A 27,455-nucleotide genomic window follows, 5' to 3' on the forward strand; every position below is an offset into this window, starting at 1 on the left:
GTGTAGCTAGCTCTAGGCTGGCTGGGTATGTGAGGCAGGCACACGCACTCATGTGGTTTACACCCGCCATGTTACACCCAGCCCCCACTGTGCAGCATAGCAGTGTGTGAAGGCCCTAGAGGGGGGTGTGTGTGTGTGCGTGTGTGTGTGCATCACATGATTTCGTGCCACAAGCCACATGCACAATTCTGGCAATGATGACCTGTCCAGTGTGTGTGTGTGTCTGTGACAGAGAGAGAGACAGAGAGAGAGAAAGAGCGAGAGAGAGAGCTAGAGAGAGAGAATAAGGAGAGAAAAGAGAGTCTAAATGGGCTCCGGCTCCCTCTCCCCTGTGTGACCAGCTCCAGGGACAGGTGCTTCTATTCTTGAAGAGGGCAGAGAGAGGCCAACAGCTCCCCAGGTGCCCCACATCACCATGGGCAACCGCACCCTGCTACTGGCTGTTCCTCAGGCCGAGCTGCAGGAGGGGACAACAGGCCTTGGAGAGGTATCACGTTTTCCACCACCACTATTCCCCAAATGAGTATTCAAATGTCAAATTAGGCTCGAAATATAGCATGTTATCCTGTCATCTTTTTCAGATCCACTTCCAAGTGAATTGATAGCTCACATAAGACTAAGCTAGAGTGAACAGTTGTGAAAATGAGGACCAGAACCAGATGAAACTGATTAGGAGGAGTTATTTGGATGTGAAAGTGTATGTCCCTTAGATCATGACACAAGACAACGGGATGATAACGTCAATCTTTAATGGCAGATGCCCAGAAATGTCTTCATTTACATTTTTTTCTTCTTCATAAAAACGTCTCTCTTTTTGATCTTTTTTTGGGGTTCTAACAAAACATCTCAAACCCACCCCTGCAACTCACGGAAATAATATATTTTTCTCCTCACAGCGGTGTAATATATAAATATCAACATTATGCATTGAAAAGGGATAAAGAAAAATGGACATGCCATGAGAACATGCACAAAACACACAATAACACCAACAGTAGATTAAAGACAACAATCATAAGAGAATACCATTGTTCCACAAAAGGATCATTTCAACTCACATTTTATGTCTCATCAGTTGACACTAGGGTGGTAATTCTTTCATGTGATTTGAATATTTTTTTAATGCTATCATGGGGGTTTCACAGTGAAATTACTTATAAAACAGTATTCAATATTCATATATACTCTTATAATGTTTCAATCATGAAAACAAGCACAGAACCAATAGCTCTCACACAATTCTAGAAGAGAGTTGCTAGCATGATGTATTAATTACACGACCGGCATCCTAGAATAATCCAGAATTGATTGTTGCTGTCGACTCATCAATGTCACTATTGGTTCAAACACTGACAAAGCGAATGTTGAGTTGTGTGTGCTGAAAATAACATTTCTACATGAAATATGAAATGATGCTGGATCATATTCACGTTGAAAAAGGGACACAACAACATGCCAGTCTGACACATTCAAGCATCATGTCTTAGCAGGTTTTCATGTGGTTGACACACCTTGATATTCCTGACTCAGTCATTGGGAAGGAAGTGGAAACACAGGACGCCATATTTTGCATTTCCACAAACAAATGCGGCTTTTAGACCAACCAAATGTTTCAAAAATCGGATATATCACATCCATGAATTATTGCAGGCCTACACCGAGCATCCAAAAGGCAAGATATGACATATGAAACATCACTTCTCACTCCACTCACAGGTAGAAATACAAAAATGTACAAAAACCAGGGGTTGAGTCACCTTTTCCCTAAAAATAGACGAGACAGCACATGAAAAGCTGTTCTTTTCAGGAGTTGTGATACTCTTTGGAGTGACACCAGGAGAGGCAGGCAGCAAAATAATGGCACACTTCACGAGGAGATATCTGAAGGATATCAGAAGTACAAAGCAGTCAAACTAGCCTAGTTAGCTATCCAGTGTTAAAAAAGTATGCCTTTGGTCTGTTATTACAGTATACTGTGCCTTCTGCCAGGTATACAGTGTACTTAAAAACATTACTTGATTTCCTTTAGCAGGGACTGTTCATATGTTTTACAACCTTGCATTATCTGCATGAGGTCTACAGTTCACCTGTACCAGGAAGGACTCATACCATCTTTTGTTACAGACTAAAACGAATCAAATAAAGCCACTCTGGATTAATCTTATCATGGGTTATGTTGAAACCTAGGAAGAAGTTGGGTACGGTATGTCAGAGGTGCGCTGGAACAACAGCCTGCATCTCAACAGCCATCTGAACTGGGCTAAAATGGCTGCTGTTTGGTGTTCTAAGTACCATATCAATACCGATTCAATACCAATTTACCCAGCACCAATAAAATGCAAAGAACGTCAGTTTTTTTTAACTAGTAGAACAAGACAAAGAACACAAATGTTTGGCATCATGAGACAATGCTTATGCTGATGAATATATTGTAGGTCAACTCAAATACACAAGGCCAAAGCAAATCCTAACAAAACAAAGAAAGATTTGCAAAGTGAAAGAACTGTTCTTGGTACAACAGTTACAGTACCCATTATTCTAAAGAGAAAAGGTAAGAAAAGATTTTGTTGTTTTCAAACCGGTTTCTCTCACACAAAAGTAACCAATCAAACTGAACCATTGCAAACATTGTCTTGATTACAAAAATACTTTTTTGTTTTTCTTTAAAATATCTAAAAATGTACAGCATTGCCATTTTTTTATTTATTGTAATTTTTTTGGCAAGTCATGCTTAATCGTGTATGTAATCATAATAACATTAATATTAATAGTATACAGAATAGTAATAATTATAATCATTATTATAATATAACATGGCGGCACTTTGCTCCCATTCAGATACACAAGCTAAGAACCCTGGCAAACCTTCAAAGACCTTCACTCCAACTGCAAGCTTCGCCCTTCAGAATGCAAAGCAATGCTCAGCCTATTCCCCCAAGGCTTGTGCTAATTACATCAAAGTTTTCGTCAACGTCAGTGGAGCTTCGTGTCAGGCTATTTCAACCTATTTCAAAGGTATACCATAAGGTAGCGTGTATACAATTTGCAACCAAAGTGTCACCAGTTGTTCTTGAGTATGTAACAGTATAAAATGGCGGGAAGGGGAGGGGGGGTTCGATGTGTGATGGAGGCTGGGGTTCTTGGTTGTTCTGAGGCCCATGAGGTAGCTGCTGCTTCTGAGAGAGAGAGAGACAAAGAGAGAGAGAGAGAGAGAGAGAGAGAGAGAGAGAGAGAGAGAGAGAGAGAGAGAGAGAAAGAAAGAAAGAAAGAAAGAAAGAAAGAAAGAAAGAAAGAAAGAAAGAGAGAAAGAGAGAGAGAGAGAGGGGTTGAGTGAGGGAGAGAGAGGGAGGGAGAGTTGTATAGAGAGATAAAGTGAGAGGGAAATGTTACCTTGACTACAGCACCCAAGCCACAACCAGACTAATGAAAACACAAGAGACTAATAACCATAGGACCACACACATACAGAGTTTCTTATCTCTGTGGCTCACTCTCCAAGGCATAACAGTCTGACCACACGCACGCATGCTCACACTGGCTTCCACTTACTTTCGTCCCACTAATATCTCATTCTGGGACAAAAAAAACAAGAAATACGCCCTGCAAAAAGGAAAACACACACTGGAAAATGGACACAGTTTCACGTTTCTGGGCTTTCAAGTTGATTTCGCAAGATATCTTTGGCACTGCGTTATTGTTTCTGAAAACCTTCCTTCGCTCTCAACAGCTTTTTCCACCACTTGACACTTTCAAATCAAACTCTCGGGGCCGATCGGACGGCAGCGACCAGGACCTAGGTGTGATTTGCAGATCCAGGCCTCTGCCTGTTGCGATCAGGGGGTGCGAAAACCGCTGAGCGTTGGACCGTGAAACTCACCGGCGGTCCATTGCGTGGCACACGGGGTCAGGAGAAGTCCTGGTTGGACAAGAGAACCGCGGGGCAGCGCCGTCATGGACGACCATGGCCACCATCACACATCAGGAACCTGTTAACACAAGCGGAGCAGAAGCATTCCAGTTGAGAGGGCTTTGTCGTTGATGGTTCTGATGAGTTCCTGCCGTGGCGGTTTATGACGTTGATAAGAGTATGAAGTACAAGAAGGACAACAGCGAGAGGTGCATTCAGTAAACATACACTTTATTCTTGAACTGACTGATTGAAATCGCAAATTTGCATCACGTGACCTGATGGTGTCCCGTTAACGCGGCCCGTTTTGGGCTGTTCGAACCCCCCTGCGTCTTCAACAGGAACCTAAACTCCCAGAGCTCTTCGAATCTAAGATGCGTTTCCCAACCCTTCATAAGTTCGACACGTCCCATGGGACCACGCTGGAGTCGAATTAATGGAGAACTTCCTGTTCTCTTCCCAAAACACACAAACCCCTGACCCAACCACCCCATACCGCCGACTTATAGAGCCCCCCCCCCCCCCCCCCCCCCCCCCCCCAATGAGAAAGGTCAACTCCTCAGACCCACAGATGTTTAGCCAGAAATAGACGGCCGGTCGGCAACAATCGTGACGGGAGTCCCTCTGTGGCAATAAACAATCACAAAAATCAACATGTCCGGCTGACTGAGAGACAGGGGCAAGGTCACATGCTTTCAACATGGCTGGCCTGGCTAATGCCTGTTATGTGCTCAATCAGGGGTGGGAGAATCGAAGCGTAGCGCAATGGCAAATGCTGCCCCCCTCCCCCCCCCCCCCCAACACACACACACACACATTCTTATAGACCTGTATTTGTTCAGGCTGAAGAGCCCAGGTTAAAAGAGTGGGTTTATCATTGAACACGTCCATGCGGGTTACTGGCCCACGGTTTAATGTGTTACTTCCTCCAACTTGACACAGGTGCAGAAAGCAAGGTTGTCAAACATGTTTTCTGTTTGACAACGGCGAATGTCTGGATTTCTCATGAACATTCCCTTTGTCCAGCCCTTATCCAGTTTCTATGGCACAACCATTTATCATTAGTCTTGTAAATGGATAATTCGGGGTTTGATCTCAGGTTAGACACTAGAAACAAGAGGCTACTGGCTACCAGGGCACATCTCATCTCAAGCACCATGCTTCACCCTTCATGTGAAGCGTGAAGCCTTAACCAAAAGAAATCCCTACATTCATCTGTACGGGCCTAAATGCAGTTCCTCAAACAGGACCTTCTGCCCCTGTTAGACGTCTACCTGTGTTCCGGGGCCATGAAAAAGGAGGCCAAAGCCTTCTAAGCTGACGAAAAGCCTTTAGGCCCAGACCCTGTTTCTCACATACCAGCACAGCTACCAGGACGGTCGGTGATGAAAGCAGCTGTTGACGTGCATCAAGCTCCTGAAACAAGAGCACAGCGACAGAGAGAGAGTGTGTGTACGCGTGCGGTGTGGTTGCACGCATTCATGTGCAAGTGTCCGTGTGTGCCGTGGAACTGAGCGCGTGCGTTGGCCTGTAAGACGGCGCGCATGTCGTGAGTGTGTGACGGCTCGTGTGTGAGGGAACAAGAGAAGGTTGGAGAAGAATGGTGTGTGTGTTTGTGTGTGTGCGTGTGTGTGGATGTTCATTGTTTGGGGTTAGGGTGGGGTGCTGTTGGGGGGGGGGGTTGGATGAAGGCCCACTTCCTTATTAAAGGGGCCTCAGCAGGGGTCAGTCCCCCACTGCCTGCTGGGAGCTACTCAGAAGTTCAACAGGAACTGCAGGGTTTGTCAGGCTATTGGCCAATAAGCCCCTTTGGGCAGGCAGCCAGGGTGTACATAGACACACACACACCTACACACACCTACACACACCTCCACGCACACACGTCATTATTCACTCATACTCTCACGCATACATGCACGCACACACACACACACCACTACCCAATGATGTCTTGTCTCATGTGAAAACATTATGGTCTTTACAGTTCCCAGATATCATTGTCAAGTATTTGGTCAACTGTAGCTTTGACCGTGTGTTGTTGAGAATGTTAGCAAATAGGAAAAAACTCATGAAGATTTAGCTTTTTGAAATGAAAGGGGGAAACGAACAGCCTGCAAACATTCAGCCCACGGAGTACAGACAAAAAGAGCTTGTGCTGAAATATCCTGAGCAAGAAAGCCCTGCTAGTCTTCAAAGAGCAAAACAAGCCACCAGCACTCAGTTTCATAACCTGGTTGAACTGCAATGTGGCGTCGTCGGTATGTGGACGTTTATCATCTGAGGGCTTGGGGCAGGGTGCCGGTTAATAACACTTATTAGCAGCCATAACTGATTGCCGCAACTGCATTCATCATAGCCGTGAATGACTGGGTCCAGCCCAGTGTTTCATGCACCACAGCCTGCCCACACGGTCTTTCACGGTTACGCTTCAAGCCGCACGGCACAGCCTCAACACGGCGTCGAACACCCGAGACGACGACAAGTGAACTGCAAACCTCTCGTGTCGTACTCCACAAACATCAAACAAAGTTACGGAGGTTCAACAGATTCCTCATCGACAAGGACTCTTTCATGCAGCTCCAAGTATCACAATGTCACAATGCTCTCAGTAGACCTTCTCCACAAGTTCCACTATGAGTTCCGCACCCTGCGTGTCCTCAAGTAAAGCCCTGGCTGACTGGAAAGTTCGTCAACAAAAATACACCGCAAACGTGCTTTCCCTCGGAGGGAAACGATCCGCGTTTACGACGGTCTGTGTCCATTTACCGTAATTGGCCGGTAAAGGGCAGGACCATGGAGGGGTCAGTGCCAGTCTGCCTAGCGTTACCCCGGGCACAGCTGAAAAGGGCATGGCTAAACAAAGCCTCCGCCTCTAACGAAGTTACCCATCTGTCCCCGGCGTCACAGGCGACATAGGAAATGGATGGCATTACGTTTTTACAATGGGACAATAACGGACACTAAGCTCCTGTCTTAGGATGCCTGGGGACATGTGTTACCCTTGTGGGTGGGTGTAGGGGAGACTGTTTGGGGGTGGAGAGGGTGTATCATTGGGGGAGGTGGGGGGTTGGGTGGCCAGCCCAGGGCTCGTATCCCACAGCATCGCTTCGACCCCGCTCATCTGCAAGATCAGCAGGATGTTGTTCCATCGGGGGGGGGAGTTAATATCCACCCGAGGGAGGGGGGGAGGCTGGGGAGGGCGCGACCATATTAACCACTTCCTCTCAGGGTGGGGCTGGATAATCACTCAACCCCTCCCCTTGTCCGCTCCCTTTCTCCTCCACACTTCCCCGAGGGGGGAAAAAACAGAAAAAACCTCAGAAGAAGAAGAGATCAAATGCTCCAAAACATTGTATTTATAGTCATTTCTCAGTCTCTTTGTCAGACTGGAAATAGCCCTGTGCCTGTGAGCTGGGCTGGGAAGGACGCTGTGTATGGGAGAGAGGGGGGGGGGGGGGGCAGCCCAGTCGGCCTAGCACCAATCAACAGCTATGTGAACGGAGTCCCCCCTCTCTTTGGTCAGCCTCCCTCCCTCCCTGGGGGGTCTGGGGAACATGTCTCTTCCTGTCCTGAGACTGTGGAGCGAAGGAGGGGGTTCGGTGACTGTGTGACTGGCGCCGAGTGGGTTCACACACACACACACACACTACACGCCCCCACGACACATGTGCAGATGAATACACTCACACATAAGCTCTCACACACACAGATAACACATCACATTCGTTGCGGGGGGTGATTTTCCAAGCTTGGTGGTTTGGTGGCTCTTTCCTGTGAAACTCTCTTGTTGTGACGGAGAGAGCACAGCACATGTTATAAACCTGCAACAGTTCTAGATGACTGTCCTTTGTCTACAGTCACCTCCAACAGATAAGCTGTGACACCAAAAAGGGACCGACTTAAAAACCCTAAGTCCTAATGAGTAAGGAACAATCTTCCGTTACTGCACATACAGTAACTCCTAGCTTCGCTAACATCAAAAAAGCTACTTTCCCTTAACTTTGTTGCTTCCAAAGTTAGGTTATTCCGCTCCAGAGTAAACATGTAATATCTAATGGGTCAGGATGTCATCTCAGACAGGTGTGACAGGTACCACACACACACCACACACAGAGATCTGTGTAAGAGTTTCAGTTGCCTCTCTCTCTCTGCAGCATCCCGGTATTAAATCGTAGCCCCCAGAGCTAGTTGTGTATTCTGTTTGAATCCCCCGCCTTTGATGCACCCGCTCTCGGAAAGAGAAAACGCACCCCACGTGACATCAAATGAGAGAGAGGCGCTCGCCGCACCATGTGACCTGGGAGGCGAGAAAATAGCGGCGATCCCTTTAAAAGACCCTTTCATCTCGCCCATTGACTGGCGAGATAGGGGGCCTTCGTTGTATTTTTTTACAGGGGTCCCAGTTCCCTGGATCAATTTGTGTTTGCGTTCCTCTGTTTTTGCTTCTCAGCCGCATGCACAGGCGTTGTGTCTAGACAGGGATGACTGATGGGTGATTTCTTGTGATGCAGGACGTTTATGGCGTGGGCACGTTGTGGATGTTAAATACTGGTGTACTGGGTGTGAGTATGAGGTTGTTGCCTACTGTCAATTCAGCAAGGCCCCCCCCCCCCCCGCCCCCCTTCCTCGTCCCCGTGACAACCCTCCACCCACCCTCCCGCCTCGCTGGGGCACGTGGGAAGGCCTCACGTGTGTCCAGTGCTGCGTTGGCCTGCGTGTCACGTAGAGCACGCCCGTGTTGAATACCTGAGTGGGCTTTCATGACGCGGGAAAAAGTGCATGCTGATCTTCTGCTTTTGCTCCGGTGAGGATTTGTTTTGCTGCCGTGCTACCGAACTTGCGTGTGAGGGGGTTCTTACGGTGCGTTCCTCCTAACAAGTGTTGGGAACGTTTTAGATCTGTTTATGTCAAACGTCCTAACATTTACTCACGCACTTTCAAGGTCTGGCACTGTATAACAAACACTAGTGTACCAGACTGTGTGTGTATGTGCGTGTGTGTGTGTATGCTTGTCATTACTCACACATACTTCAGCAGAACTGCCTGGACTTCCATCCCTGAGGAGCTCCGTCTGCAGGTGGGAGCCAGCGAATCTGAACACACACACAGACACACACACAATTACACACCACACACATACATCATGCCCTACAGATTTTAATCTCACATTGTTTATTTCATATCAGTTCAGAAGTCGGATTATTCTAGTTCCGCTATTCCACTCAGCATTAATTTCCACACCTGATTCACAGTCTGACTCACTAGGGAATCACTGGAATCCCTGCACTTTTCACCCTTATTGAAAATAGTTATATGCATGTGTGTGAGAGTGTGTGTGTGACAGTGTGTGTGTGTGTGTGTGTGTGTGTGTGTGTCTGCACACCAAAAAACGAATAGCCTAATAAGCACTTTCAGCCCCAACCCCAACCTCCTAGTTAATATTCATTCATCCTAGTAAATGTATCTGAAGAACCTCAGGGCCTTACATTCTATATTACAGTGGAAAACACAGTCCATGGAAATGTGTGTGGCATTTGTTTATCCTTCTGGCTACAAGTATTCGAGATTTAAAGATATGTTTAAATGGGAGGTTATTGTAAAAGAAAAGGCATTAAAACACGTGTGAGAATCCGAGTGCACCTATAATAACTGGGAAGTCGAACGAGACAATCATCAATTAGCATGTCAGAAAACACAAAAGCTACCAAACAGATCTCATGAGAGCGCCTCAAAATCAAGATTCATGAGAATTTCAGCTAATCGATAGTGAACTCCGATGTGAACTCTACTGAAGCGCTAGATGGATTAGAGGGGGAACTACATAATTGGGTCATGGTTGCATGGAGATTAAACAGGTGATACTCCAACGAATGATGCAAACATTTCCCGATGGGGTTTTTATTTAGGCAAATATACAGCCTCGATAATGCCAAACTATTCCGTTGTGATACCGTCTGCATTACCAACCATAAAACAAAGAAGAAGAAAAAGAACATTTGGAGGATGCCTTTGAACCAGGGAATAACCGGTCCAAGTCCCTGAGACGTGACCAGCTGTGTGCGACCTATGTCACAGCACACCTGTCGTAAACACCTCGTAACCTCCCACGAGTCAACTCGGGGGGGGGGGGGGGCAAAGAATGAAGCAGAGGTATGAAAGGAGGTGGTGGAAGTGTCGAGTTCTACAGTTCAGGCGGTGGGGGGTGGTTGGGGGGGCGTGGTGAGGGGTGGGGGGTGATGGGGGGGGGGGGGGGGCGTTACCTGAGCGTGGAGCGAGGAGGGGTAGGTGAAAGCTGGCGGAAGGGCTGGCGACAGCTCAGCCGGGTAGAGCGGGTATGACGCCCACACGTCTGGGCTGCTGGGGTATAGAGCAGGCACTGTGAGCTCATCTGTGGAGACAAGAAGAGTAGGGAGGCCTGGTGAGGAGGGTGGAGCGGGTGGGGAGGAGGAGGGGGGGGGTGCACAGAGAGACAGGGAGGAAGGAGAGGTACAGGTGCATTGTGGGACGTGTCTCATTTCGTCTCATTGTGGCTTCCTCCTCGCTGTCGTTACTTCGAAATCACGTTCGGACCGTGCCAAGACTGTAGACGTGGAAAAAATCTGAAAGCCAGGTTTTTTGCCACGCTCCACAACACCTTCATTTGGAGACGTTAAGGGGGAAGAAGCTACTGAAAGACACTGTGAGGCTCCAGGAAGTGAGAAACAGAGTGGAGGTGAGAGTGTGAACGGCGAGAGGGTAGAGAAGAAACATGGTGGCAAAGTTGTTTAGGGGAGACAGTGAAAAATCACAGACAAGCTGAGAACGCAAGTTACGGATGAAAAAGTGATCCGGTTTTGGAGTAAAAAAACGTACCAAGACAACACATGCTTTATTCAAATTGAAGGAATGAACACACACACACACATTCTCAGTTTAAAAGCTACATAAACACATCCGAGGGGCAAAAGTCACGTTGAAATGTAAACCATCGGGGGAAACATGTGCTTGACGGTGTATATACATGATATATGTGTACAGGGAACAGCACTGCTAAGGAAACTGTTTTTTTTGTCTCTCAAAGATCAGATAAATTGGCTGATTTAAACAACCTCTTATCACAAAATTACAGCCATTTTTCTTGCACTCATTACGTCATGGCACTCATTAATCGTTTCCTTCCATTTTCCACAAGGGCCAGACTACCCCCCCACCCCCACCCCACCCCACTCGTTAACAGATCTCTGATAAGAGGGTGTTTGGTCATTCAATAAAAATGTAGCCAGGGCAGAAGGCCGACGTTTAGCTATCGATGCCTGCCCTGACTGCATTTGAAAACGTTGACCGAATATTTAGCAAAATGTTAAACAAAGTGAAGAGCAACAGCAACGCATTCCAAGCCGAGGCGTGATTCTGACCAGGACTTACTGACATGTTTGAATTCTCAGGAGCGATGGGTGTAACTTAGACATTATTTACTTTGAAGAAAGATGGTTGACCATTGGATCACTGCTTTTTTGTTGTTTTGTAATGGGTGATTTTAATGTGGGAATATGTGTTGAGTTTAGGGTTTGACCAAAAGAAGCTAAGTGATGTGTTCTAAATTTAACCACGGCTATATGTGCACACTGGGAATTGAAGGAGACTTTATATCATTAGTCCTCGGGTCTCCAAATGTTTCCATATCTGTGAATGGTACAGGAAACCAAACCTGATAGACCAAGTCAGTCTGTAGCAGGAAGCAAGCCTGAAATTGCTTAAACAACACAGTGACACTCTCTCCAGTATGCAGCGACCCCATCCAAATGTTTCACCATAAGTCACAGTGCTGGTTCCCTGCAGAAAGGGATTTTCACACCTGTGCTAGAGTTGCTCCAGATAGGCACACGAGCAGACAGATGGAAAGAGAGAGAGTGAGAAAGAGAGAGAGGCAGGAGAGAGAGGGAGACAGGGAGAGTGAGACACAGAGAGAGTGAGACACAGAGAGAGAGACCAAGAGAGACCGAGAGAGACAGACAGACAGACAGACAGACAGAGACAGAAAGAGAGACAGAGAGAGAACGAGACAGACAGAGAGAGAGAGAGAGAGAGAGAGAGAGAGAGAGGGAGAGAGAGGGAGAGTTAGAGGGAGAGGGAGAGGGAGAGAGAGAGAGAGAGAGAGAGAGAGAGAGAGAGAGAGAGAGAGAGAGAGACAGCAGCACTCACATGGGTCTCTGCTGATGAACTGTGGCCCAGGGCTCTGCTGGGAGGGAGGGGGGTTGGGAGTGCCAACCAGCTTGTTCTTGGCCATCTTGGTGTTGGCCTTGGCAAACTCCAGGCGCAAGGTCTGGGGAATCTCAGGGTCGAAGCGGACCCCCTGAGGTCAAAGGGAGAGGTGGGAGGAGTCAGCAAGGGAAAAAAAGGATGTCATGTTAGTCTGTTGTGGAAGATAAAACACAGGCCATCTTTGTGTCTTTTTTGTTTTTTGTCTAGAAATGACTGATCGTTTTTCTTGGTCTGTGTTAAGAAATAATTTAGGGGCAGTCCAGATGTCAACATCGGTCTATAAAATAGTTATGTAGCCAGGACCAGGACGAATCCAACCCCTGAGGGTTTCCAGACTGGATGATCTTGTCATGCAGGGTCTGTGGCATGTGGTGAGAGTGGTGACACTAACTGGTGATCGCGGCTCGTGAGTCTGGGACACACATTTGGCGACATGGAAAAATACTTGTCATCGCCAACTTGTCAGTGATCTCTGAATGCAACTTAATATCGTGACCTTGAACACCAAGGCACGTCAACATAACAAACCCTGGGAATTCTTTGGCTACCACCGCACATACACCTAGGCAACTAACACAATACTTGCACTGGCAAGTTCATTCATGCAATAGAATCTGTTATAATTAATATATATTTCAGATTTCCACTCAAACCAAAACATTCTCCTTCAATCTTTGCCCTAACATTGACTCGAAATACGGAATGCAGCAAAAACTATGGTTTTCTTCACAACATAACCAAACAAAGCAGAGTTTGTTTATGTTATGAATCAGCACTATTGCAAATTGTCACCAATGGCTGTAACCACCCTCACATCAACCCCCCCCACTGGATGAGGGAACCTTTTTTGTTCTTGGTCGAAAAGCAGCTGAAAATGCAGCCCACTTTCTTCCATGGCGAGCAACCTTTTGGGTTAGCTCGAGGTTTCTCCCAGCAGGAGAAGCAGAAAAAAGAGGGTGAGATTGCGGTTCTCATGAAGGCGAAGAATTAACTGGGATTGCCTCGGCTCACAGCCCTTGGAGCCTCCGCCAGTAGAAGCTAGTGAGGTATAATAAGATACAGGGTTATAATGAGGCTAGAGAACTGCTTTAATTTGAACTCAGGTGGGAGAGGTTTCAAGAGAAAGTTGATAGACTGACTCTCCATGCTTGAAATGGTTATTTTCATCCCTAAGGTGTTTTGATATGTTTGACATGTGGCAGCAGTGTATGGTAGAAGTCACAAGTGGAGCCAAAATGGAGTGTTGAATATTTGAACTGTCAGTCAAATTGTTTTTTTTCACGTTTTTTTTTCTCACTTTTTTTCTTATTTTTTTTTCTTTATTTTCTTTTCTTTATTTCTCTCTACCAGCCACTGCTGTCAGGATCTATTTAGCCAAGTTTATGGTAATTCAGAATCTTCCTTTGTCAAAATCTCACAAGAGAATATCACAACTGGTAGGTAAATGATAATGCCTCAAACACACACACACACACCAAGTCCTTCTCACTCTCCCATGTTTCACACACATGCACAGACTCAAACACACTCACGCAAGTACTCCCTCATTTATAACATGCAGATAGATTCATCAGATCTGGTTCCTTTCCATATCAACCCCAGGGACATCGTGCAGCTAGCAGGAGCCCTATTCAGTTCTCACGGTTTTAATTTGGAACACATACTGACATTGAATCTCATGCGATGATGATTGCAATCTCTATTCACTTTCCGCATTCCTTTGTTCAACAGAAATACAGATTTGCGAAAAATATGTGAAAATAGCTCAGCATTCGAAGTTGACAGGTTTCGTCCATAGCCTTGTTATTATATTGATCTATTTCCATTACAAAGAGGCAAACAAGTTCCAGAAAGATCAGAGCTGGAACACAGCTTCATATCCTACAGTAGCACAGAGACTGGAGAAAAAACAGAGATTTGACTGACGGTGATTTTTTGGGTTTGTTTACTAATTCACACATACATTTATTTTGCAAGTCTGACAAAAAAAAACATTCACAGAAATGAGTTTCCTGAACGTTCTGAGCCTGTCTGGCTCATCAAGGGCTTGTTGCAGCGAGGTCGGAAGCCTTTGTTTAAAATAAGTGAGATTAAACCCCAAATCCTCAATCAATGTGTAGTAGGAGTGCTAATTCTAAGTGATTGACCTTGTATGATCTGTAGGGACACTAAAGCTTGCGCTTTGTGTAGAATTTTTTGGGGCTCATTTGAAAACCTGACAGGAAAGTCTCACACAGATCTTGACATTGGGAGATTTTGGGAGAGTATATATCTGTTTGCTTTTCACTTTTAGTTATAAGAGGTGGAATACACAAAATTGGGGAACTCAAATAGTAGAACACTGTGTCCTCATATTAAACTACATCAACATCCATTCAATGTGTGGGGATTATACAAGTTCCTAAGTGAATATAAAGGCTCTAGGTATAAATACAGTGTTAGACTTTGGGTGCATGTAGGAACAGAGACAGACGAGACACCATCGGAAACGGTGTCTGAACCAGCCTGTTCTTGAACGCAGCGTGAGGAGTGCATGACACTTACGTTCAAGGCATTCTTCGCAGCCTCTGCCTCTGATCGACTGTCAAAGCTGACAAACCCCACCGGCTGGGGAGACAGGGAGACAGAACAAGAAGGAAAGAAACATGGTTTTAGGCAGTTTACTGACTCGGCACTTCTGTGTTGAGTGACAGAGACTTGCTTTTATTTTTGCCTTTCCCCATGCTAAAACCATGGTGACCGAGATAGATGGAAGCAAGAGAGAGAGAGAGAGAGCAAAAACACTCCAGGCCTGTATTGTGGAGTCCATCGACAGTTCAGAATCCAGGAGATGGTGCATGGCTTGCATATGCCCAAATACGGGCAACAGGGCAGTGGGAGAAAGAAAGAGAGGGAGGGGGAAAGAAAGAAAAATACACAGAGAATGGATAAGGGGGGAGACTGAGAAAGAGAAAGGGGAAACACATTTTAGTCAGGACAGAGCGCGTGAGAGAAAGTGAGGCAACGGAGGGAGTTCAATTGTGCAAGACCTTTCTAAACAGCCCTGTCAACTATCACAGCAGTGCAGCATGACGAGTGGTGGTTCAACGTTTCTTTTATCACATTCACACTTGTGTTACATGTTCAGTGACATCACCTTGGTCCAGGGCCCAATGCTTAGGTGAATGTGAGAAGTCCCCCACGTGATATGCAGGTTTGGAAGTGCTTTCCTCTAGCTAACAACAGAAAACTGCGTTTTGGCCCAAGACAAAAGAGACATGTTTTCATAGACACTGAAGAGGGTGAGAGAGATAGAAGGGGGGGCGGGTGGGGGTTAAGAGGAGCAGGGAGAAGAGGGAGACAGAGGGAAAGACAGAGAGAAAGAGAGTTCTCCAAACATTTTGTTCTCAAGGGGGTAAGCTACAGTGTGCGATCTGGAAGGCTTTCTAGGGTTATGGGAATTTTTGTACAAGGCAAACCAAAAAAAAGGAAAGAAAGACAGAGTTAAGACGTCAGGAAGCGTAGCAAGAATATAAATAGAAAAAGGCCTGTGATCCGTCTCTTGCTATATAAGGACATGGCTGCTTCCAGCAGCTGTAACAGAAACTAGAATCGATTGATATATGTTAGCAATGTCATTAGCATTAGTCAAGATGTCCCAATGTGAAAGGGACACAGATTATGAGAACAGAAAAAAAGAGTTGAACGTTAGTATTGGAACAGAACAAGGTGAGTCATGCTGAATGATGACTCTATAGGAACTATGTACCACGTGTGTCAAAGGCAAAACAATAAGACAGGTCAGCTAGTGTGTTATTTCTAGAACTGTATTTCTCTGAGAGGAAGTCTGAGGAAGTCTGAATTCTGTAACTTTGTTTCATTACAAGACAGACTGTCAACATCCTCCCACGTGGGTCAGCCGTCCATCCTTACTGTGTTTTCTCAGAACTATTAACAGTTTTAGAGGCATTTATCGTGATAAGAATACCTAAATGTATTGACATTAGGTTGACTTAGTATTGTATTGACAAAATATCAACAATTTAATACGATAGTACCATATGATACCAGTGCTCCACACTCTACTGCCAACTTAACCCATGAATGGGTATCATCTTTTTACGAGGCACAACGTAATGTGGTATTAAGTACCTTGACACAGTGCTAAATGACCTAACTCTCCTATTGGAGAGTGCCAGACTGGCTCATTTTCAGTCATCACTCCCCCCGGGCTGAAACACTGCCGTCAGAGAACGTTTCTTGTCAAAACATTCACTTTGACACCTCTCCTTTCTTTCCGTCTCCCTTCCCGGGGTGTGTACATCCCATAGGAGTGTCCATCTGCGAACTGCAAGCATGCTGCATCAGAGAGCCAGTGGCAAGCCCATGCCCCCCCCCCCCCCCCCCACCCACACACACACCCACAACCACCCGCCCACTTGAAAAAGCAGCATTTGTTTTTTTTCTCCAGTTTTTGTTGGAACAAAAGGTTGGGGAGTATTAGGGAGACATTGTCAAAATATATGATATTGTATCCTGAGGGAAAAACTTGTGTTGACGGAAAGCCGTCCTGTTGCATAAACTTGTCAGTAACGGTTGGATTGAGTGATTTGTTTCTTTGAATGTTAACATGACACTTTTTTTTTTACACATACCTGTTTTGAGGTAAGTTTTATCAAGGAGCCTTCATAGCCCTGAAACAGACAGAACACAAGTTGTAAAAAATGTTCAATGAAAACAGAAAAAATGCTCAAGTTTTACGGACCACCACGAATGATAGTGATCTACTGTAAATCTCAAAGTGACATTTCATTGTTCAACATGTGGAATCAATTGATACATCCAAGAGCAGCATGCAAGTATTTGCTTTTTTTTATGGGTCAGATGTGACTTTTGAAAACCACATGCAGTGGGGGCACAGGAGTCTCACCTGATGAATTGCTGCTTTTAATACTCATATCATAATTAGCCTCTCTTTAAATGTATACCATACATATTAGCTGAGCAGTAGTTTAACAGAAACCTGTACTAACAAGTGAAAGTGACTTACTGGAAAATTGCACTTCTCCTAATGCATGATTCTGCTTGAAGACAGCAATGACCACGTTTAGTTAGCAAAACCAAAAACGCTGCCAAAACCGTGGGCTAATTTTCCATAACAAGGCCTTCCCATGCCATGGATCAGCTGGGATTGAACCTGGGCCTGTAGGAACACTGAAGCCCTGAGATTTTCCATTGCTGTTTATTTCATCACCATTAACGGAGAGAGTCATCGACCGTGGGGTGGGGGGGGGGGGGGGCGAGGGAGAGAAAGGCGCTAAAAATAGCGGGAAACCCTCCGTTTAATACACACAAACATACCTTAAATGGCCTGAACAGGAGATAGAGTTCTCTCGGTTTAATATCCAGAGGTAGTCCACTGACGAATAGTGTTCGGACCTTGAGGAGAGGAAAAAAAGAGCAGTGTTCACATACTCATCATTGACCTCCATTAATTATAAATAGATCTGCTACCTGAGGTTAATAGAGGAGCAAGAAGACAAGAAAGACCTTGGCCATTGAAATGGGCACATAATGCTCAGTGACTAACTAGCCTTTGGAATGGAGTAGACTGATGTATGCCATAGGCAAGCCTTTGAAATGCAATACCATACAATGATGAATATCACTTAGTTCCACACACACACAACTCCTTTATAAGTGTATTGAATGTTTTCAATGTCATTTACAGCCCAGGGAGACATATAGGGGTCCCACCCTCACAGCTCTACCTTCACTCTTGATGTTTCAACTTTTCAACTTGTGGGGGATCTGAAGAGCTCAGTGAGAAGGTGAATTAAGTTCACTTGGGTTGGACATGAGAATGGAATTCTGAGTTCCAGTACTTGGGCAGTACTATTGGAACAATACAGTACTCTGTTTGGGGGCGTCATTTGTACATGAAGAATTAAGTGATCTTATTGGTCGAGTGACTGGATTTAGGTACGTTACCGGGAGTGTGGTTGGTTGATTGGGAGAAGGTGAAGTTTTTTACATGATTAATCCTAAAGGTTAAGTGGGATTCACAGAGATCTTTGCTATAATAAAATGTAAATACTTTCCTAAATAGTCTACTGTGAAAACACAGGGTGTTAGTTAGAAGACCGCTTTGTAAAACAGTAATGTACAGGTTGTTATACTAAGAAAAGACCAGGGAAAGGATGTGAACTTCACATGTCACCACACAGCATCACAGCAATAGAAGTCCTCGCTATCATTCAAATGTTTGCTGACACAAAAAAAAAACCCTTGCTCGAGCCAGAAACCGGCTGACACAAACAGAGAAGCCTAGCAACTCAAGAGCTAGCTGGCACAGCAAAGAACCATCTGGCCAGATTCACCCCGGTGACTCTCTCACCTTAAGGCCTTATCTTATCTGAGCCAAGCCAAACTCTGGAGAACCGTCACTGGTGTCTGTCACTGGCAGGCAGATTTAAATAAATCCCAGTGTGTCTCCTTCAAATATGCGCTATACAGCCGCGACCGACAAAGGTTCTCAGAGGACGAGCGAATGCTGACACCCACTGAGCCTGAGCTGTAAAAACCAAGAGATAGATATTGTGTGTGTGAGAGAGTAAAACAGGCAATGATGAAAGACAATAGCTTAAATAGGGTGTTAATAATGCGTCAGCTCAGACCGTCTGCTCAGAATATTCTGAAGAGGTGTTGTAGGTTAACTGCTAATGCTGGGTGTAAATAATTGTGGAAAGTTTTTCGAAATTCAACAGTTGGTTGGGGACCAGCCAGGAAGTCAGATTTGGGACGAGTCAAGACGAAGACACAAAACAATGAGTCAGTTATCCTCACAGAACAATAGGAATAACTAAACTCGGTTGGAGGCCACTGCCCCATTCCTGAGCTGTCATCAAGGTGTTGGGACCAGGGGCACAGGAGTGATACATTCCCCCCCAAGTATCACAGGGACCCCGATCCGTCCTCCCCCACTTTGAAAAAAAAAAAAGAACTTCCTGGGCTGTAGCCCTCTCAAACATCAGACACACAAGTGTCCTCTGTTTCCAGTTCACCCTGTTTGCTAGCTTGACTTTGTCATGGAAGTAGTATTGAATGAATCCCCCCAAATTACAGAGGTCTATAAAAGGTTATCTCATGAGAAAATGGAATGTAAAAAAATATATCTCGCGGAAAAAAAAAAAATTGTGTGTGTGGGATGTCAGGTGACGCTGTACACACATCTGTGGTCAATTAGGGCTGTTTTTAGACGGCTGTGATTACAGACAGCTGTAAACAGTTGGTATTTTCCTTTGAGTGAAGTGAGATATCAAACTGGAACAGTCTCATCAGGAACGCTCAAGAAGTTCACGTTTAAAATAGTTGTGGTATCCAGGGGTTCCAAATCAGAGCAATGCAACGAAAACACATTTTGGTAAATAATCCATCTAAAAGAAAAGCAGGCATATCTCAGTGAGATTAAAGGATTCTGTAACAGGTTGAAGAGGTTGTCACAGACAGTAAAACCTCACTTTAAATATCTCTGTTTTATTGGCTTTTAGTTGCATGGTTTAGTAGTTCTTTTGTGAGTCTTTGTGAACTTTCCACATACCTGCCTTCCCAAAGTGCTGAGTGTGGACTTAGCCTGGGCTTTGAGTCATTGACCATTTATGGTGTGTTCACACAAGTTCATACGCAAACCGCTCTTCCCTCCCTCCCTTCCTCCCTCCTTACGTACCGCCAGCCAGCTGAGAGCTTTACAAACGGCGTGCAGCTCCGTTACCTGGCAACGGTGTTGCAAAGCTTTGTAGAGCTCAACACCCTGGGCCAAAAACATCACATCTTATTAGGGCCACCTTCACAGCTCGTCCCCTGGGGTACGAACTCAACGCACCACTAATCAGCACTACATGACTCCATAGCCTGTGGATGAAATCATCAATGACCAGACGGTATGGTTCGCTAACTTCGATGCTGCGGCCTGCTGTTGATATATTAAAAAAATATATATATGTACACGATTCTAACAATTGCTTTAGCATTACACTTTCACCATGAGGCCAGAAGTTTTCCTGACTTTGGAACACCATGGGTCTATCCATTTACTAATTTACTCAGACCATCTATTTGCAAGAAATGTAGTAACACACTGGTTTTAGAATCAATTGAGGTATAAGCCTAGGTGTAGTGCTGTGATATTAGGATGTATTATTCAAAACCTCAGCCACTTATTTGGAGTTCCCACTGAAAAGTAATTATTTTCATTCATGGTGTTTCGACTTCAAGAAGTAAATAAAGTAAATAAAGTAAATAAAGTAAAAGCAATACCATTTAGTTGCCATCATGGTAACAGCTGGAAACTGATTGTCTGCATAGAACAGCCTCATTCTTAGTCAGGATGGGTACAGTTCAATTTGTGTAATCATTCAATTATATGTCTTGGATTTAAAGCTTATCTCATTGCTGTGAAACTCTTCACTGAGCCAGTAGGTATTGTAATAAATCACTCGTGTCATGTAATCACCTAAGTGCATGGAGTCCAAGTGAATCTACAAGATGCTCCTAAAGAGTTTCCAATTGGCTTTTTTACTTTAACGTGAGGGCTTATATAGCTTTTATTGTGGCTCAAATGAGGGAGGTGACCTTGGTGGTTCAATGAGATAAATATTGTCTGCTTTTCTGAGCCAAGTACGAGAGAGATGGCGGGTCCTCTAAACCAAGTGGGATGGGACACAACCATGACCTTGGAGTGTGTGTGTGTGTGTGTGTGCGGTGTGTGTGTGGCGTGTGCGCATGCATATGTGTACGAGTGTGAAGGATGAACACATCACACGCATGCGTTTGTGCACGCATGTGTGTGTGTTTGCGTGTGGATGCGTTAGCCCCTATGTGTGTGTCTCTCCGTCTTATTTACCTCCACCGAAACACAAGCAGCAAAAAAAAACAACAAAAAAACATCCATCCTCACGCCCACAACAATTGTCACCATAACGACACAGCCCTCTCTATGACACCCATATCAAATCAAAGCGCCATGGTCTCATACTCACAGCAAAACAAAGCCTACTCCTGTCTAGAACTGAGTTGGGTTGAAAAAACAGCTGACAAACTCCTATCTCCTGCTATCTCAGTTGTCACTGTTCTGTGTTAGTGTCACTTGCTGTCATCCTCACCCCCTCTTTTTTTATCGTCGTGAAGAATGTGAAGAGAGAGCGACTGCAGGCTTGCTAGGTGTCAAACAACCTTAAATGGATGGCTTCTTCTAAGTGGCAGTTCATTCTTCCTAAATCCCAGGGTCAAAAGGTCAGGTTCCACATTCAGGGTCAGGTGTCACAGTCAGGCTAGTCTTTGGGTCGTCAGTTAAGCTGCGAGGTTGTGCATACCTCGGACATTTGAAAAAGTGAAACGTATTTGTGTTGTCAGGCTAGCTTTTGCAGATGTTACAAAAGCCTAAAGGAGCCAAGGAACCGGACAAGGAACAGGGACCGAAAACAGAGCAAGGAAGAAGCTGCTTCCTCTATGTTCCACATCCTCTTCTCATCTTTCCCTCCCTCCCCTTCCTGTCTTTCTTTCTTTTCCCTCCATCATTGTCTTCTCCTAATCTATCCTAAAACTGAAAGGGTCTCCAGGCCAGATGTTAGTCTTCACACTAACACGTTGCCTTCATTTTCCGACACTCAACAGCCATCAATCTTGAAGCCAGGCGACAGGGCTGTGACCGTGTTAGTGCGCTAAGGCATGTAGAGGTGGGACTCATTCACATATTGCTGAGTAGATGGTCAGCTATTGTCCAGTTTATCTGGCTTCGGAGGGGGGCGTTGAATTTTTCCAATGTTAGTGTTCCATTGACTCCTCTGCTCCTGTTAAACTTCTCGACGCTGATATATTTAAGAGCAAACGTAACATTCCAAGGTAGTCATTAACACTGGCTAATTGAGCTAGCCCCAGTCCCCTCTTCTGAGAATTCTCTTTGTTTGTGCTTGCACAAGCGGGCATCCTACTCTGTTTGGTTTCGGGGTTGGATGGTCAGGGGTTAACGGTGGTCGAGAACAAAGCATAAGTACACATCAGGTTCTTGACCAAACAGTACCTACGCCAAAAGCCTCTGTTGTGACAACTCTTAGAAGTCTGGCCACTTTGGGTGGAGCTACTCTCAAAACAAACCTCTTTAAACCCCTCAGATGACGGAATTATCAGGGAACCCGGCCACTCCTTGCTAGGAGGGGGGGTGGAAGAGCCAGTGTTGGGCTCGGCCGGGTTGACCGGCTGGGGCTAGGAGACTGTCCTGCGGGCAGTCAGGCCTCTCATGTTCTGCCTGGCTCACTCCTGTCTTTGAGGTTGGTCTCTCGTCATGACCATAAACGGGCCTTCTGTTCAACGCTAGGGTCACACTCACCCTAGTCATGGGCCGATAAGGAGATTCTGCTGCTGTGAAGCAAGGAGGTAGAGAGGGGGAGGAAGTGAGGAAAGGAACATAGCAAGAGAGAGAGAGAAAAAAAGGGGGGTGGGAGACAGATAGGAAAGGAGATAAGAGTAGAGAGTGAGCAGGGTTCAAGCTATATAGGGATCCATTTCTGTTCCTGACTGAGAGAGAGAGACAGACAGACAGAGAGTGGGATATGTTAAGAGGGATCTTACAGTAATGGGTGGTTAATTATAGCCTAAGTGAGAGAAAATAAATTGAGGTGACCGAATAAGTACATACACACAGCGTGACAAAGCAAACCAAAATGCCCAACTTCTTTTAAACAAGTCTCGCACTTCTTCCCCACAACTATCTGTCATTGATCACACACGGTATCACAAGACGTGAATCGCAAGTCAACAACAAAGGTCTTTGAAAACAGATTTTTTTTCAAACAACAGCATCTTCTCTTGGCTGTTCAACAGCAGTGGTTGGTCTCGTAAATGGTTTTTGAAGGAATTGAGATCCAATTCTCGACAGTTTTTCTTTTTCCCAGCCTCACATTACAGGGTCCCACCAGCAGTTCTTGACGCTAAGCCTTGTTGTCTTTTCAAATACCTCTTGTCGCACAGCTGACGAATGGCCAAGATAAGATGACAATTCCCTGAGCGCTTTTATAAATAAACTCCAACCCATTGACTGTGGTGTGTGTGAGTGTGTGAGAGTGTTTGTGTGTGTGTGTGACCGTGTGATGCCCTATCATAACTAGATTATGGCCCCAGCTATATTGTTGTGCCCCCCCTCTGATATGTTCCATGTCATGGACAGTTAACGTATCTCTGTGCCCTTTTCATAGCGAGTAAACAAACGCACACACACGCACACACACACTACTCGACTTCATCCTCATTTCCCTGCTGCATAACTCCCTGCTAGGATGCCTCCAGTGAAAAGGTTACCCTGGCCACATGACCTGCCATTTGACGAGAGTGTACTATGGGGCTACCTGGAACAGGCCAGCACAATTCAATTAGACACCAGAGAGGCACAGAGCATCTGTTGAACCTTGATTCTCTTCCTCTGTTATGCATTCTTAAAGCCCTCCTCGTTTGAAGCAACCGTTAGATTGAAATCGACAGATGTGTGTGTGTTTTGTGTTGTGTGTGCGTGTGTGTGTGGTCAAATGAGTTGTAACCCTGAAACTGTTAACTGGTGTGAGCCATGTGTGTTGTCTGAGTGGCAGCGCAGTACTGCTAAACCTACGGCCTAGGAATCCTTATTCTATAACATGGAACGGTTCTATAGTAATGGAGAGAAGTAAATAGGTCCTGGACTTGACATGAATACATTGCCGTTCAAAAACGAGACCATCGTTGGACCTCAAGGTCGATGCGGAGCTTCATAATGAGCTCTCAGATGTGAGGATGTAAATGTAGATATTTAAATAGTAGAGCGGTGGAGGTCTTGTTGACGGGCATGAAGGTCAGAAAGGGAAAGACAGAAGGCTTGATAAGTATGCTACTGCAGTGGGTCAGGGTTTAACCCGACCTTATTCATCTAAACCTTTACAGTCATTCGCTTTGGATTTCGGTCAACTCTTGTTGACATTTTAAAGATAGACTATGTATTTTACACTGGGCCTGTAAAATGGAAAAATAAAGAATGTGACTGTTTACACAGACTTACATTTGTTATTTATTTACACAGTGAAACATTATTTTGAATACCTATGAAAGGGTTTTTGCTATTTAATATTGAATTCATTTTCATTGCATTGGGACACTTAAAGATTTGTGTTCAAGTGACAGACAAAATCGAGTTTAAGTGGCTGGTTATTTTAGTCTTGCAGGTGGTCCTATTGTTGTTGTAAGGATTATGTTTATGCCTCCTTTCAGTGACTCCTGGAAAATAAATCTGCTAAGGATGTTCCACTCCTGGGATGGAGGACAAGCCAACACACCTTGTTGCAACCCAGAGACCAGAGTTGGTGACGCATGGTCTGTAGTCAATCAACCTTGGTCAATTGAATCAAAGTCTTGGTCATGGTCCATTGGTTTGCCATGAATTTTGAGGTCACTAGTGTGATGAAAAAAAGTCAAGCTTGCCAGTAGTTTTTTTACTTAAATAACTGATCTATTGAGTTCCATACTACACTGGATTTCACTGGAGTATAGCTGTTGTTTGTCACAAGGGTCATGCCAGTGGTAGTTAAACTGTGCCTCTTGTAGTGTTAAAGGTTTACCAATACCACAAAGTGGTAAAAAAATAAACATAAAACAATTTATCACTTTAAATCGCCTGGTTTGCATTTTATTGTTCCCTTACATGCACAGAGACTGGATCAATATGTGCAGAGCAACACATGGTTGAACTAGCACTAATAACATCAAGGGTTAACACAATTAGATCACGTTTCAGTCATGACTGAAATGAGTCATTACCGCTGAGAATGTTCCACTTGGAATTGTTAGTGAGCAACCAACATAAAATGCAAGTCTTGTGCACCTAAGGGAATACCTCTTTCAGGATCTTTAAAGCTTCTGAGAAGTAATTCTGTGTGTGTGTGTGTGTGTGTGTGTATGTGTGTGTATGCCTGCATCTGAATGCCATGTACTGTATGTCAATGATAGGGCATACACATCATTTTGTAAGTGTCACTGTGTTATTTCATGTCAATGAAACCTAGCTGAGGTCAATATTAGGCTCTAGTTGGTTTGGGAAGTTTCCAAACATCTCTATGTTCATTAGATGCCTATGTTTTCACTAATGCAGACTGTAATTCCTTGCTGAAAGCTTTAAATGATACTGTACGAGACATGGCCCCCAGTAAAGCAATCCTCTGTTCCTTTGTCTCTCTCTTTCCCTCCCCCTTCTCCCTTCCTATCCCTCTCTCTCCCACTTTACTGTATCAACACTGGTATCTCTCAGCTTTGATTGTCCGCAAGATTAGACAAGTTAAGTCTTGGGATGAATCTAGTTTCCAACACACAAATGTCATATAAACATAGTGGTTAGTCCAAGTGTAATTGGTATATTTGATTATAACAAATGTCATCATATCCTGAAAGGGTAGATAATATAAAGCTATGGTGTTTTGATTGACTTGGATTGTAATAGTAACTTTTGTTCAGGAGAAGTGTCAGGTGATATATTGCAGTTTTTGAACAGAATGTTTCAGAAAGGTACACAACTTCTGCACAATAAAGATATAAATCATAAAAACTGGCGGAGAGATAAGGAGACATAAAACATGCACGCCTGCAATTTAGAGATATTCCTCCCTCTACATTTAATGGTGGAAATGCACTGTGCGAGGGAAACTGAATTTCTTCCATAGTATTCTAAACAGTGGCCCAAATATGGAATTGCATCAAGTTGGAATGTTTGGCTGTGCTGTTGTTCATGACTAATACTTGAACTTTTATCAAGTCACTCCAAGAGAAATAACTGATATAATCTGATATACCTTTCTTACATCACTTGAGTTGGCTGAACTGAGAGTCCTGAAATAACACGGCTGTCATCTCAAATGTAGATGTTTGGGTGCCAAAGTAAATGATTCCTTTACAAATGACACCACTACAACTTATTTGCCTAGTGCAGGATATTGGGAAACTAGATACAGGATTGTGTAACCAAGCTCATATTTTTAGAGCGGTGGAAAGAACTGGGATATTGTCCAGCGTGTAATAAGAAAAGTCATTTCCAGCCTTGGCTAATTTGATTATATTCTGGGAAAACAATAACACTGTACAATATATTAAAAAATGTAACTGAACTATATCTAGGATGAGAGTCCTCTTACATTAGACTTATTTTGTGTTGCAACAGAATATGCTTGAAACTTCAGATGCTCACTTTGCATCTAAACCATTTGTCCTGGAAGCATATTCCCACACCACAGTTGTATTCTCCTGCATTTAGCCTCCAGCAATGTGTTCGTCGTGTCAGGTATAGTCAGCTTTGTTCTAAAATGTGTCAGACCTATTATTCCGAAGAAGGTCAAGTTGCCGATAAGTAAAGTGGTATGTGATAGTGACCCTTGTGCTTTACGAATAACAACAAACTTAAGACTGCAAACTCTAGCCTCTATTAGTTCGTCCGTGTAGAGTTTCTAATTTATGTGGTTTCTTATTGCATCTCTCTCAAAGTGTGGCAATAGCCTACCTGATTCACTGCCTTAAAATGCACTTATATACGCAAGTGAAACAAGGTAATGATGCAGATATCAGGAACCACGTCTTACCTCCTCTTCGTGATTGGTGTATTCATTTTGTTCGTTCTCCTTTTCATTTTTGCTGTTATTCATTCTGAAACCGTTTTATCACTTTAACTAGGACCGTCTTTAGTTTAGTTCTATCCCTTTCCGTAGAAACCAATGGAACAAGTCGTCCGTCCTGTATCCTACCGCAATCTTTTTCCTAGTTTGGCGACATAAATGTATTAACTACATGTAAAAAGTCAACTGACACGTAAACTGATGTATCCCTAAAAAACCGTGAATATAGTAAGATATTCCTCATTGGAATTAGATATTCCCAGAGAATCTTGCCTGCGCCACTTTGCGTCCCGAGTAGTGAAATGAAATCGTCTTTCATTTGACTGCACTACGGCAGGGTAGATCTTGACGAGGAAAGTTCTCCCATCTCCTGTAGAAGGGGGGGTTGGAGGGAGGGACGGGGCGTGGGATAGGGTGTGATGCACCGTCCCTCTCTCCTGGGTTTATGAATGTTTTATAAGGTGTCGTCATACCATGACCATAACAAAGCAAAATTCCCCGCGCAAAGGCGTCTCATGCGCGGCACGCGTGGAAAATATTTTGTATTCAACAACAGACAACTCTTATATTTTTAGGTAAAGAATAACTGGAAAACCATATAGGCTAAGACAACGATGTAATGATTTGGACAGGCTATTATATTATAGACTATGGTG

General features: G+C 44.5%; 1 protein-coding gene across 4 annotated transcripts; it reads right to left on the reverse strand.

Moving 5' to 3' along the window:
* Positions 1-732: 732 nt before the first annotated feature.
* LOC124486953 (RNA-binding protein with multiple splicing-like) lies at positions 733-27,220 on the reverse strand. Of its 4 annotated transcripts, XR_006958315.1 has the most exons (9): positions 26,767-27,219; positions 17,489-17,566; positions 16,783-16,821; positions 14,693-14,755; positions 12,089-12,239; positions 10,168-10,295; positions 8,931-9,000; positions 3,878-3,986; positions 733-3,176 (listed from the first exon to the last, which is right to left on the reverse strand). XR_006958315.1 is itself a non-coding variant. In XM_047048865.1 (8 exons), exons 1-7 carry the CDS (start codon positions 26,827-26,829, stop codon positions 8,938-8,940), a joined length of 585 nt encoding a protein of 194 aa, XP_046904821.1. In that variant the 5' UTR covers positions 26,830-27,219; the 3' UTR covers positions 3,898-3,986; position 8,937. The 4 variants fall into 4 exon arrangements, 1 of the variants encoding a protein (XP_046904821.1); XR_006958317.1 differs by lacking the exon at positions 10,168-10,295 and having other exon boundaries at positions 8,937-9,000; positions 26,767-27,220; XR_006958316.1 differs by lacking the exon at positions 10,168-10,295 and having other exon boundaries at positions 26,767-27,220.
* Positions 27,221-27,455: the final 235 nt, after the last annotated feature.

The sequence above is a fragment of the Hypomesus transpacificus genome, chromosome 25, assembly GCF_021917145.1.
Source record: "Hypomesus transpacificus isolate Combined female chromosome 25, fHypTra1, whole genome shotgun sequence".
Classification (NCBI taxonomy): domain Eukaryota; kingdom Metazoa; phylum Chordata; class Actinopteri; order Osmeriformes; family Osmeridae; genus Hypomesus; species Hypomesus transpacificus.